Below are 15417 nucleotides of genomic sequence, written 5' to 3' on the forward strand. Positions count from 1 at the left end.
ATGAGTTGTACTGTGTAATCAGAAAGCTTACTTCTTGCTGTATGTGGTCCTAGTACAAGTACTTGGTCTTGGTCTTAGTCTTGGACAGATTTGAAAAACATCACCTGGTCTTTTTTCAGTATTCAACAAATCATTGGTCAGAAAATTAGCAATAATTAAACCAATGCACTCCTGAGACCTCCTGTGCCACCATTTCCTTGTTTACTTTAGCTGTAGTGAACAGTTTTGGGGAAAAACTAGAAACAGGGAAATTCACTTATATAGTCTGCTTGTATGCAAAGGTAAAAATCATGATAATGATTCAAATGTTTGCTGTAAAATTCAAACTAACACATGTCTGGGTGTACAAAATTAAAATAAAGTAAACATTTTTTAAAATATATAAAATAAATAAATAAATAAAAAGCTGTTCACAAGTTTACCCACAAGGCTTTTAAACATTTAAAGAAATCAAAAGAAAACGCATATCCCCTACTAAGTTACTTTAACTATTTGTTTAATTCTTGCTAATTTCCTGACCAATGTTTTGTTGGTAAGACCATTAAAAGCTTTATATTGCCATTTTCGGCTTGGCACGTTTATTTATTTATTTATTTGCCCAGGAGTGTACCTTAGTATAGGTAGTGGTTAAAGTAAAAGTTAATCATAATACACAAAGTGTGTGTGTGTGTGTGTGTGTGAGAGAGAGAGAGAGAGAGAGAGAGAGAGAGAGAGAGAGAGGTACACACACACACACACACACACACACACACACACACACACACACACACACACACACACACACACACACACTCACTCACTCTAATATACTCGTTTGGCATGAGTTTTCTAGTCAGCTGCTTATTTTTTCCTCTGGTCAAATAAGTTCACATGATCATCTGATAGGTCTCATTTCTAATCAGTCTGTGCAGCAGACACGACGTCTTTGTTACACTTTCCTGCTCTCCTTCTTGCTTTCACTCCTCATTCTTTCTCATCATATTCACAGTTGTTCTTTTTCTCATCACACATTTTTTGGACTTTTGTTACTGAGACCTATGTTCTAGGGATACTAGACTCATGGGTCCAAAAAAGGAGAGCCGGAACAACGATTCGTTTGATGTAAGTATGCTTAATATGTTTGGTTAATGAGAACAAGTGTAATTGCTCTACAGTGCATGCCAAAAGAATTTACATGAAATGTCACCATGTGTATGGGTCTATGAAAAACTTATGTAATATAGTGAACTGTGTACTGTTTATGATTATGATTTATTATTACGATGATGATTATTATTATTAGCAATTTCTCTTTGCATAAACTTCAGAATTGTAGGTATAATTTAGTGCTTATGTGTTTCTGACAATAACACAAGTAGTAAAGTTGTTATTAACGTTAATGCTTCTTTAAGAGCTGATATATAAGCTGTTTTAAAGGGCTTTATACAATACAAAGCCAATAAATCACCAAAATCTCTTATACGGGGTATCAGCTATTCCTTGGCAGTTCTCATTCTTGCCTATTGACATTTATTTGGTCAGAACAAGTTGCTATCACATTTTTCTAGTTCTGAATGCTTGGTAGATGATAGAATTTATGACTGAGAATTCATGACTTGTTGCTTGGCCAGGAAAAACAGCGTTGCAATCTATATTGGCATGAGTCATTACTATAGTAAGAATTCTGTTCCACGTTCTTGCTGTCTTACTCATGCTTAAGTTAGTTTATGAGAACAGGAATTGTCATAGAATCTACTGCAGGCATCAAGAGCAACAACTGCTAACATGAACTTTGGACATAGAAATGGAATAATCATAAAGAAAAAAGTACACTACTGATATTTTTTGTTTGACTTAAGTGCTTTTGTTTGACTTAATAGCTTTCCCAACTCAACACTGTTCTGTTGTCACTGCACCGTGTATCTGTTATCCTGTGTATTCTGTCCTGTGTACTTATTGTCTTGCATTCATCTCACACTGTTGTGTATATGTGATTTATGTAGTCTGAGTTGATGAACATACTGTACTTTTCCAGAGATGCTCTCTGTAACACACACACACACACACACACACACACACACACACACACACACACACACATATATATATATATATATATATATATATATATATATATATATATATATATATATATATATATATAAAAGATGTTCATATATATAACATCATATATATATATATATATAAGTAAGATGTTCTCTTACTACCAGTACAGTATCTGCAGGTTAATTCCAAGTATAGTAATGTTAACAATTACATAAATTCTTTAGTATACTTACAGTTACCATTTCATACTAGCATATCTAAGTGTACTTAGAGAGAAATACGCCTGATGTTATGTATACTTACAGTTGACTTGTGGTAATAGCATGTTAAAGTATACACAGAGAAAAGCACACCTGCTGCCAAGTATTAACAGCTTACTTTTAGTATACTATGTCTAAGTATACCTGGAAAAAAGTACACCTGGTGTCAAGTACACTTCCGTTTACTTTTCATACTAGCATGTCTAAGTATACTTAGAGAGAAATACACCTGGTATTGAGTATACTTACAATTAACTTTTTATTCTAGCATTTCAAAGTAAACATAGAGCTGTCAAGTATTAACATCTTACTTTTAGTATACTATAAAGAGATGTACTCTTGATGTCAAGTAAATGTACAGGTTTCTTTAGATTCTAGAAACTATATACCGAGAAACTATACACCTAGTGTGAAGTATATTCGCAGTTTTTCTTTCATGAACCACGTCTTAGTATACTTTGAGAAAAATACACTAGGTGTCAGGTATACTTACAGGTTACTTTTGATACTAGCATGTCTAAGCATACTTAGAGAGAGTTACACACAGTGTCAAGTAAAGAAGAACACACTAGGTATACACTAAGAACAGATAAAGTATATTTACAGTTTACTTTTGATAAAAGTCCAAGTGTACTCATAAGGAAATACACTAGGTTTGTTTACTCATAGATGTAACAGTAAAATGTGGTTCTGAAACTTTTTAGAATATAGTAAATACTGAGTATACCTAGAGGAGACATCAATCCCCTTTACCCAGATTCCTATTACCTGGATTTTAGTGTGCATCTCTTTGGCCAACACTTTGTCTTTAAATGTGCTACAAAAATAACAATGAGTTAATTTGTAAAACTGATCAGTAAACAAAAGAATAAGAAATAATTTACTTTAAAACCAGCTCTTGACTGGTGGAACTTGAGCATGACTCCCAGTGAAGACATATTCTGGATAATCTTTCTCTCTCAGTACTAAAAGACACTTAATGTGTTGTGGAGAAAGTACCATCACACAGACCACGATCAATAGCCTTCATGTGATGGGACGATAACAACGAGCGTGTGTTAAATGAAAACCTTAAAAGTGCAATTTAACAACATTGAGGAATCTGGACACTTGTTAAGCACTGGAACACTTGCATTGAACCAAAAGAAGACTATGTAGGAAAATGACACATTTTGGTGACACCTATTTGCAAAAACAATGCAAAATTTAAAAAAGTAGACTGTCAAATATACTTTTAAATAAAGTAATAATTATATGGCTAGTATGTTAAAACCACCTCAGCTTTAAGGAAAAGGAAGTACCAAAATACAATTACTTCATTTCTGTACATAGATCAGGTTATTTATCTTTATCTATACCTTTTACTCACCACAATTTCAAACACATTTCTTTACATTTCTCTACATTGCAAGTTCTTGTATATTTTAAACAGACTTAAAATACACTTAAAATGTACTCATGCATATATTTCAGGGATATTCTGAATACAGTTTGGAAAGTCTGTCTGACAGACATTGTTTTTGCTTGTATTTCCTCATTTGTAAGTTGATTTGGATAAATTAATAAATGTAAACGTATCGGAGAGCTTCACAGAGTTGATCTAAATTCATGAAGTATGTTGTAATAAAGTATCCACGGAGTGTGGATCCATGTGCGGCTTTATTCAACAATGTAGCAAAAGTGTGCAAACAAGCAGAGCTCAGTAGCCAGTAAACAGCGCATCAAAGGTAATTCCAAAATCGTGGTAAATAAACAGGAAAAAGGTCAGGGCAGGCAACGAAGGATCAACAAGCGGAATAAACAGTTCAAGGTACAAACGCAGCAGGACAAAAATAAATGGCAAATGCTCAGTAATATTCGATAAGGCAAAACAAGACTTCGCAGTGAGTCTGTATGTGCATGAGTCTTAAATAGAGAGTCCGATGAGAAACAGGTGTGGTGGTGATTAGTTCCGGGTGCGTGGTTATGGGAAATGGAGTCCATAGGAAAAGTCAATACTCAATGGTGTCCTCTGGAGGTGAGCGGAAGGGACTACCGAGGCCTGATTTGTGACGGAGCCCCTCCTGCAAGCGGCTCATGACACGAGGCAGCGCCCAGCGCGAGGTCGAGGGGCCGGTCTATGCAGATAGGTCCTGTGAAACTCTGCAATGAGTATGGAGTCAAAGATGTCATCAGCACTGACCCAGGATCGTTCCTCCGGACCATACTCCTCTCAGTCCATGATATACTGCAGTGACCTCCCCCGGGGCCTTGAGTCCAGGAGATCTCGCACCTGATAGACTTCCTCACTGTCCACGATGATGGGCTGGGTACTGGTCACTGGCCTCCTCCACTTCCCCTCTTGGACTATTACCGGGCTTGAGCAAAGACACATGGAAAGTTGGAGAGATGCGATAAGTGTGACATCGGATTCTCTTTTGTGATAACGGATAGTGTAAAAGTACCAACAAAGAGCCTGCACCTTTTGATCGAAGTAGGCGTGGCGGATCATAAAAGATCAAAAAAGTTCTCTCAGGTACTGTGGTGCGAGAACATTCAGTGCTTTATATGTGAATAGTAGGCTAGTGTTTTATAATCAATGCGAAATTTTACTGGGAGCCTATGCAATGTGGATAAGATGGGGTGATGTGGTCATACTTTCTGGTAAACACTCAGTAATGTTCCCTTTGCTCACTTTGTTTTTTTACTGATGCCTGTGCACCATTTTTGGTCTTGATTTTCTTTCCTTACTTCGAGTAAACTTAAATGCAATTTGAATTAATGATCCTGTGCCTGACTTACAATCATCAATATTTGTTAAAAGTGGTCAAAATCTGTCAATAGCTAATTGTGCATTGACTCTGCATACCAGGCTGCACTATAGCCATATAGTAAAAAAAAAATAACTTAGCCAAAAAATGTAATAAATAAAATAATTGTAAATTGGACCAGTCTCTGGAGCCATCAAGCTACAGCAATGTTGCAGCAGTCTACCAAAAATTAATGAGCATTTATAAAACACTTTCTATCTATAGCCATGCAATAATATGTTATTGAACTTCCAATTACAAATCTCTCTCTCTCTCTCTCTCTCTCTCTCTCTGGGGATCTTTACTCTCCAGGGTGATGGCATGGTAAATAACTTCTGTGGATTGACTAATGAGCAGGACGCAGATGTATCAGAAGAGGAGAGTAGAGACAAGCTAATTTATTGCGTAACTGACATACCACCTTGGTACTTATGCATAATCCTGGGAATTCAGGTAAGTTAAGTTCACACCATTTTCTCCAACACAAGCAATTTCCTCTAGGTCCATTTGTTATATTTGTCCTTCGTCCTAAAACAAAGTAAATTCCTCACAGCTAACTTTAAACTAGATGAATAGATCCTCTATGTCTCACAGCACTTTCTGACTGCATTTGGAGGAATCATTGCCATCCCGCTGATCCTGTCTCAGGGTCTGTGTCTGCAGCATGATGGACTCACTCAGAGCCACCTGATCAGCACCATCTTCTTTGTTTCAGGAATATGCACCTTATTGCAGGTCACCTTGGGTGTCAGGTAACCAACATCTTTAAAAGAACCTAGGTGGTGGTCTGTGAAAACCCTGTCAGATGTTGCTGTGGCTCAAAAATGTAGTTTTTCAACCAATAATATATTTGGACATGTATATATAATTAAAGAAACCATCAATATATTTAACCAAAATGACACAGGAATGTTTCATAGATTGATGTGGATGATCAAAGTGATTAAACATTTCCTATTCACTGTAAACTTATAAATCTGTATTTTAACAGATAAAAACTTTCCAAGGCTGCCACACATATAATCAGAAGCTATTTTCTGTAAATGAAATATGAGTAGGTATACTGTCCACTATACTAATGTGTTAACCTTGTTAAGGGGTTACTCATTGGTTAAGGCTGGGTTCCTGAAGGCTGGGGATCAAACCCCAGTACTGCCAGTCTGCCACTGTTGGTCCCTTAAGCAAGGCCCTGAATTCTATCTGTTCCCGAGGTGCCAAATCATAGGTGACCCTGTGCTCTGACCCAAATCTCTTAACAAGCTGGGATAAAAAATAATAATAATTTCACTGCATTATGAATCAGATGTAGGCTTTCTTCTTTTTACTTCTACAGCAGATGGTGGATTTCTGATTGCAAGCTTGTTTACTGTGAGAATATCTTTTACCTTTTACTAAGATCTATTTTTTTTCATATAAATGGTCAAAATTCTGGCTTTGCTGTCTTTGGCTTAATTAGGGTTTGAGGATTTGATCTGATGTGTGTGTAACTTGAACTTTGAAATGACAAATTACATTGTGTAAATAGTTTATAAACAGCGAAGATGAAAAGATTTTACAGTGTGGCATACACAATAGTTTATGACATAAAATCTGATTGCGAATTATTGTATGATGCATGAGCCATTATAAACTAATATGAACAATCATTTAGCACAGCTGGTTCTTACAGGAGCCCTAAGGCGCCATGCATTATTCATTTTTTTTCTTTGCTGTTTTCTCATGATCACGACTTAATTTTCTTGTGATCTTGACATAACAAGTTGTTTTCTTGTGATCTTGACTTAATTTTCTTGTGATCTCGACATAACAAAAAATTTGTTCTCGTGATCTCAACTGAATTTTTCTGCGTACTCGATTAGCTAATTAGTGAGACCATTAGACAGTCAATCCTCCTTGCATATTCTACATATAAGTTTTTGGGAACATTAGGGTTTACAGTAAATCCAAGCAGTAAAAATATGTGTGTGGTGGAACACTGATCAGCTCAGAAACTGAAGACTTAATAGGATTACATAGGAATTTAGAATTGTATGTCTAGGTTCAGCACACTTTAAATCCACATTCCACAGGCTGGTTCATGTTGGGACTTATCTCCATATAAGAGGAATGAGGATCTGATTGCTGAACACTGACCACTGAACAAGAATTTCTATGGGGTGCCTCAGTCAAGAACAGCATGACAAAATAGGTGATCCTTTGTTTCTACCCTGAGAAGGCCAGGCTTTTGAGAATCTTTTTAGCGCCACCTGCAAGTCTGTCAAGTCTTCTGAACTGGGAAGATCAGTATAAGTGTCCAGTGTGCTTTTTTATGGTAACAGGCATTTTTCTGTTGGGGAGTCAGAAAAGCATGAACTGAGTTTAGATTGAAATATTCTGGGCTGTAAAAATGTTCCAGTTCATTTGGGAACATTTTTGTGTTAGCTCAGAAAATCTGAGGTTCAGAAAATTTGAGGTTTAAAAGACCCTTTTAAATTCTATCTGCTGCATAATACACATCCGATTTGTGCCCACAGGCCCTAAAAATCTTCCAACTTGGATCTGAAATGGACTTAATTAGATTTTCTGTCATGAACATATACAAAATAATCCCATAATATTGATGTGGGTTTATTGTTATTTTATTATTTATTATTATTTATTTAGATGCCCAGAGGACAACTCCATTCAACTAATTAGGTGACTTCTGATGATAACTGGTTGTTTCAGAACTAAAAAGGGGTTTCACACAAATGGGGTGAAAACTGAAAAGTTTTTCTATGTTTTTTTTAAATTTGTAAATAATTTGGCAAACTATATTCATTTTTACCCCCACTTTAATATTATAGGTTATTTTGTGTAGATTCATGACATATAATCCACTTAAGTCCATTTCAGTTCCAGGATGTAAGGCTAAAAACGAGGTGGGGGAATACTTATGCAAGGCATTGTATCTGGTTAGATAATGATCTGCACTTTGGACTGTGGTAGGAGATTAAAAGCACTTACTTTTTTTTTTTTATTATTTTTAAATCATGCAATAAAACCATGTGTAATGATCTTTGAATCATCTTTGAATTCTCATGAGTATTAATAATGCACATGAGTTTAAATGTAAAGTGTTTTTTTTTTTTTTGTGGAACTCTCATGTCTCAATGATAGGTTACCTATTCTTCAAGGTGGGACATTCAGTCTTCTTGCACCTACAACATCCTTGCTGTCCATGCCAGATTGGGTCTGTCCTGCTTGGACACAGAATGCCACCCTGGTCAACACATCCTCCCCTGAGTTCATAGAAGTCTGGCAAAGTCGCATACGGGTGGTGAGTGTTACAGATGAATTGGAGAGATTAATTAAAACTGATATATTTGGTAAAGAAATAGGAACAACTGGCATTTATTCTTTTCCTGTCTTAACAGATTCAGGGTTCCATTATGGTGGGCTCCCTGTTTCAGGTGCTGGTGGGATTCTCTGGTCTTATTGGTCTGTTCATGCGGTTCATTGGTCCTCTGACAATTGCACCCACCATCTCTCTCATTGGCCTTTCTTTGTTTGACTCTGCTGGCATGAACGCAGGAAGCCACTGGGGAATCTCAGCCATGTGGGTGCAAATGAGTGAAGTTATTCACCTTCACTTCACTGAGTCATGAATACAATGTTCAGTTTACTTTTATATACTGTATTGAGTATCAATATAATTTTTAAACACACAGGATCATTTATGTAATATACAGTACATTATATGATCAAAGGTTTGTGTTAGTTCTGTACACCTGACCATCACACCCATATGTACAGTACATCCCATTCCAGATTTAGTCCACCTTTGTTGTTATCATGTTATTATTGCTCTACTCTTCAAGGAAGGCTTTCCACTAGGTTTTGGAGCGTGGCTGTGGGGATCTGTGCTCATTCAGCCACAAGAGCATTAGTGAGGTCAGGCACCGGAGTTGGTTGAAAAGGTCTGGGATGCAGTTGGCATTTAAATTAATCTCAAAGGTGTTCAGTGGGGTTGAGTTAGGGCTTTGTTCAGGCCATGTAAGTTCTTCCACACCAACCTTGGCAAACTATGTCTTCATGAGCTCTCTTTGCACACAGGTGCATAGTCATGGTACGGTTTGGACCCCTTAGTTCCAGTGAAGGGAAATTGCAATGCTACAGCACACAAAGACATCCTATACAATTGTGTGCTTCCAACTTTGTGAAAATAGATTGGAGAAGACCCACATATGGGTGTGATGGTCAGGTGTCCACAAACCTTTGGTTTATATATATATATATATATATATATATATATATATATATATATATATATATATATATATAAATATATATATATATATATACAGTGAGGGAAAAAGTATTTGATCCCCTGCTGATTTTGTACGTTTGCCCACTGACAAAGAAATGATCAGTCTATAATTTTAACGGTAGTTGTATTTGAACAGTGAGAGACAGAATAACAACAAAAAAATCCAGAAAAACGCATGTCAAAAATTTTATAAATTAATTTGCATTTTAATGAGGGAAATAAGTATTTGACCCCCTCTCAATCAGAAAGATTTCTGGCTCCCAGGTGTCTTTTATACAGGTAACGAGCTGAGATTAGGAGCACACTCTTAAAGGGAGTGCTCCTAATATCAGCTTGTTACCTATATAAAAGACACCTGTCCACAGAAGCAATCAATCAATCAGATTCCAAACTCTCCACCATGGCCAAGACCAAAGAGCTCTCCAAGGATGTCAGGGACAAGATTGTAGACCTACACAAGTCTGGAATGGGCTACAAGACCATTGCCAAGCAGCTTGGTGAGAAGGGGACAACAGTTGGTGTGATTATTCACAAATGGAAGAAGCACAAAAGAACTGTCAATCTCCCTCGGCCTGGGGCTCCATGCAAGATCTCACCTCGTGGAGTTGCATTGATCATGAGAACAGTGAGGAATCAGCCCAGAACTACACGGGAGGATCTTGTCAATGATCTCAAGGCAGCTGGGACCATAGTCACCAAGAAAACAATTGGTAACACACTACGCCGTGAAGGACTGAAATCCTGCAGCGCGCGCAAGGTCCGCTGCTCAAGAAAGCACATATACATGCCCGTCTGAAGTTTGCCAGTGAACATCTGAATGATTCAGAGGACAACTGGGTGAAAGTGTTGAGGTCAGATGAGACCAAAATGGAGCTCTTTGGCATCAACTCAACTCGCCGTGTTTGGAGGAGGAGGAATGCTGCCTATGACCCCTGGAACACCATCCTCACCGTCAAACATGGAGGTAGAAACATTATGCTTTGGGGTTTTTTTTCTGCTAAGGGGACAGGACAACTTCACCGCATCAAAGGGACGATGGACGGGGCCATGTACCGTCAAATCTTGGGTGAAAACCTCCTTCCCTCAGACAGGGCATTGAAAATGGGTCGTGGATGGGTATTCCAGCATGACAATGACCCAAAACACACGGCCAAGGCAACAAAGGAGTGGCTCAAGAAGAAGCACATTAAGGTCCTGGAGTGACCTAGGCAGTCTCCAGACCTAAATCCCATAAAAAAATCTGTGGAGAGAGCTGAAGGTTCGAGTTGCCAAACGTCAGCCTCGAAACCTTAATGACTTGGAGAAGATCTGCAAAGAGGAGTGGGACAAAATCCCTCCTGAGATGTGTGCAAACCTGGTGGCCAACTACAAGAAACGTCTGACCTCTGTGATTGCCAACAAGGGTTTTTAAACCAAGTACTAAGTCATGTTTTGCAGAGGGGTCAAATACTTATTTCCCTCATTAAAATGCAAATTAATTTATAAAATTTTTGACATGCGTTTTTCTGGATTTTCTTGTTGTTATTCTGTCTCTCACTGTTCAAATAAATCTACCATTAAAATTATAGACTGATCATTTCTTTGTCAGTGGGCAAACATACAAAATCAGCAGGGGATCAAATACTTTTTTCCCTCACTGTATATATAATGGATTACATGCAATAGCTAGAAGTGATGTAACACAGAGACATAACATTAATCTTCCTTCCACAGGACGACATGCTTAATCGTTCTGTTTTCCCAGTATCTCCGCCACGTTGCCATCCCTCTCCCTGCATACAGCAAGGCCAAAAAGTTTCACATCTCCAAGATAAACATCTTTCAGATTCTTCCTGTAAGCCTCTAAATGCTTTCATCCAGAACATCATGGTGTGTTTAAAGTAAAGCTTGTAAATAAAGCACTGACTTTCTTGATTTGTTCCACAGGTCCTCCTGGGAATCACTGTTTCATGGCTCATCTGTTACCTTTTGACTATCTATAATGTCCTCCCGTCTGATCCAAAGCAGTATGGGTATCTTGCTCGCACAGACATTAAAGGAGATGTAATGGGGAATGCGCCTTGGTTCAGGTTTCCATATCCAGGTACTCAACCAGTATGTTGAAAACCTTTAAAACCCCTTACAACATGATTTCACCTGTTTACTTTTCTGTCTATGGACATGTTAGATAATGATTTACTTGGTGTCTCCCTGGGACATTAAACTTCTGTCAATGCTTTTCAGTTGGTCCACTTAGGAGTGGGAACCCAAAAATGATGCTGATCTTTCCGAGCTTCACCAACAAAACTCATGACAATAAATAGAAACTAGTACTATAAAAGAGCACACAAATGAGAGAGCAATGCTTCATCAGTGCTTTTTTATACGAGTCATGAATGTTACATGGTGTATTGGTGTATTTTTTTCTTTTTTCTAGTGCCATTTTTTGTGGCATGATGCTCACAGAACAGCTAAAACCAGTAAGGTTTGATGTTAGTGTGAATTCTGTTACTTCCACCATTTCAGCTAGTTTTTAAAATGCTACACTGATCAACAGAGCAGAAACAGCACACTCTCATTTATTAAAGTAGAATTAACTAACTAGAATTAACTGCTGACTATCACATGGCAGCAAGTGACATACAGTATTAACTATTTATTGTTGTGAGTTTTGTTTGTGACATTTGTAAGATCAGAATAATTTCTGGGTTCCCAATCCTGAGTGGAACAATGAGCTTAGCAACATGTTGCTAAGAGGCAAACTTGGCCATGTTCTCAGGATGAATTGACTGTCAGTCATAGTAACACTAGCCAATCACTAGTCGGTGATAAATTCACCACAGAAGCTATGGATGTTAACAGGGGGAAGCTAATTGAATGAGAATAGGGGCTGTAAATATATAATGTTTATTTAATGATCACTTCTTAATCAATGATAAGTTAGTAAATGGGTAAATGCATTCAAATTTAATTGAATTACAGTGTACTATACTTATTATGTAAGTCAATCACTATGATGTTTTCAGGTAGCGTATTTTTTCTTAATCCGGTGCCTTTCAACTTCCAGGCCAGTGGGGCTTACCAACTGTGAGTCTGGGAGGGGTGTTAGGAATCCTGGCAGGAATCATATCCTCCATGATTGAGTCAGTAGGTGACTACCATGCTTGTGCCAGGTTAAGTGGTGCTCCACCTCCACCCAGACATGCAATCAACAGGGGGATTGGGATTGAAGGCCTGGGCAGCCTGTTGGCTGGGGCCTGTGGGACAGGCAATGGAACCACTTCTTATAGTGAGAATGTAGGTGCACTGGGCATCACTAAGGTGAGAGACTGTTAACATTTTTTCAGACCACTCCATTATTTAAAATACACCACTACAGCATTTGAGCCATGTAGCAAAAGAGGACAACGATTGAGTAAAATGTTTTATTTTTCTCCTGCAGGTCGGCAGCCGCATGGTAATTGTTGCCGGTGGGGTCATTATGATCATAATGGGATTGTTTGGGAAAATTGGAGCTGTTTTTAGTACGATCCCGACACCTGTCACTGGAGGGATGTTTTTAGTCATGTTTGGAATCATAACTGCAGTCGGTGTCTCAAATCTACAGGTGGGACAATATTTCACTTGAGAAGTCACTTGAGAAAATGACAAAAACTAACAACTTTGTTGATCACTTTATAGTATGTGGATATGAACTCTTCACGAAACATCTTTATCTTTGGCTTCTCAATGTTTACGGGGCTTGTCATTCCAAACTGGATAATAAAAAATCCTGATATCGTAAAGACAGGTGTGTTCATCACTGTTGCAATTACATAAGAAAAACATAAAGAAGACATTATATTACCTCATATTTTCTGATGATGAAGGCAGATAAAGTCAGAGTTCTTTACAAAATTACAGGGTGTACCACAAGTCTCCATACATAGGGGACTATGTACACCAGCACCACGTCGGTTGTGCTTTCATCAGTGGATCTTCTTGGAGTCTTTTAGAATTTGTTAATAAGTTTGGCATCAGTATCTTGTATGATGTGCTTGCCATATTTCCTTATTAAGTCCATCACAACCTTGTGACAGCTTTCTGAACCAGCCACGTTCTTAAAGGCTATCTGAAAGGAAAAAAAGAAGACATTTTTCTAAAAAGTGTTAATTTCCTCTGTGTATGGAGATTTTGGCACACCCTGTATATAAACAGATATATTTTTTTTATAAAACAAAACAAAAACAAATATAATCATTCACAGTCCTAGAATATTGTATCCATATGATAATGTCCATGTTTCAGGTATTGTGGAGTTGGATCAGGTGCTACAGGTTCTTCTAACAACTTCCATGTTTGTTGGAGGATTTTTTGGATTCATTCTTGATAACACCATCCCTGGTGAGTTTCGCATTGTATGTGTAGCATTTTCTTAAGCTTGACTGGAATTAATTTATGCTAAACCTCAGGCTTAATGAATTCTAAGTTCCAGAAATAAAAGTAGTAAATGAATATAAAGAATCAAGTGAAATATACTGATCTTGTCACAGTCTTATCATTTCTTTATTTCTCTCATAGGAACAAAGCATGAGCGGGGCATGACTGTGTGGAACAAGGTCCATGAAGATGAGTCTGAGAACATTGTGGAAAGCGAGGAGGTCTATGGCCTTCCCTGTGGCATTAGTTCTCGTCTTGCATCCTACTCCTGGGTTAGATACATACCTTTTTGCCCCTCACATAAAGCCAGACCACAGAATGACACATCCAGCTGCTCTGTTTCACTTGGAATGAAGGAGACGATACGGAAAGATGATACACATATCATAGTAGCAGTCCAAATATAGTCATTCATAAGGACTCCCATTTTTGGGCCTTCATTTTTCATAAATTATTGTAATCTACTTGTGTGGATGCTAACCTGTGAAATCTGAGGTCACACTATAAAATGATAAATGATCTCAATAATGAGCTGAGGCAGCTATTTAGGACTTGGATATATTCCTTTTGTACTGAATCAATTTTCCTGATGGTTGTCATGAGTCCCACTTTGTGCAGCGTGCTGTGGAGCATGTGAGCGTGCGTTTACCTGCTTCTCCCATGTGGACAGTTGTGACATTTCGACACGTGCATCTGTTTATGTTTCTGTAATGTCTCCTCCCCATCCTGTCATTGGTTGTGGTGTCACGTTTGTATGTATTGCCCTCAGCTGTTAGCAGTTACAAGGCTGATCATGTCGGCATATATACCGCGTGCCTCCCAACACTCAATGCGGAATATTAGAATAGAGAGATTAGATGCTGTAGCTGTAGCTGTAGCTGTAGCTGTAGCTGTAGCTGTAGCTGTAGCTGTAGCTGTAGCTGTAGCTGTAGCTGTAGCTGTAGCTGGTCTTAGTTCATGTTTAGGTTCGTTAGTTTAGTTCACGCTGGTTTCTCCGCTACCAGTCCCCCGCTGTTGTTTATGTTTCTCGTTTTGTTCATCGACCCTGTTTTCCGTGACCACGACCTTGATTCCTGCCTAGCCCTGTGTATGCCTGTTTCCCGATCACCTGACCTCTTGCATGATTTGGATTATGTTTCTGGATCATATTTTGGATTTACCTGCCTGTGTTTCTCAATAAAGAAAACCGTTCCAACTGCGCTTGCATCCGTCCTATCTTCCTCTACGTCACGAAACGTGACAATGGTCTTCATTTTTATATGATTATATTTTATTATATTGATATGAATATAACTTTGCTAGGATGAACTGCATTTCTGCATTCATTGTGCGTTAATAAAGCAAAATAACCACATTCAAAAGACAAACCATTTCTTGTAAAATATAGAGTTAGAATCATGACATTTGAAATTTTAATTTCATTTAAATTCAATTCACTTTATTTATTAAGCACATTTAATTACAACACATGTTGTTCCAAAGTGCTGTACAGATAAAACAACAAATAAAACAACAAATCCACTAAACAACAATCACTGATACAATTCAGAATACTAGCCACGATTAAATGGTAAAAAAATGGGAAAATATTTAATGTTATTTGAATTTGAATGTTATTATTTTGGAATTGAATTTT

At 37.8% G+C, this 15417-nt stretch overlaps 1 protein-coding gene across 1 annotated transcript; it reads left to right on the top strand.

Annotated features, from left to right (window-relative positions):
- Nucleotides 1-789: 789 nt before the first annotated feature.
- Nucleotides 790-14979, top strand: slc23a4 (solute carrier family 23 member 4). Its single transcript, XM_017466781.3, has 12 exons — nt 790-1101; nt 5408-5548; nt 5690-5847; nt 8234-8393; nt 8491-8672; nt 11097-11217; nt 11310-11466; nt 12430-12683; nt 12805-12969; nt 13044-13152; nt 13650-13745; nt 13923-14979. Exons 1-12 carry the CDS (start codon nt 1060-1062, stop codon nt 14186-14188), a joined length of 1851 nt encoding a protein of 616 aa, XP_017322270.3. The 5' UTR covers nt 790-1059; the 3' UTR covers nt 14189-14979.
- The last annotated feature ends 438 nt before the right edge of the window (nt 14980-15417 follow it).

This window comes from Ictalurus punctatus, chromosome 4 (assembly GCF_001660625.3).
Source record: "Ictalurus punctatus breed USDA103 chromosome 4, Coco_2.0, whole genome shotgun sequence".
Classification (NCBI taxonomy): Eukaryota; Metazoa; Chordata; class Actinopteri; order Siluriformes; family Ictaluridae; genus Ictalurus; species Ictalurus punctatus.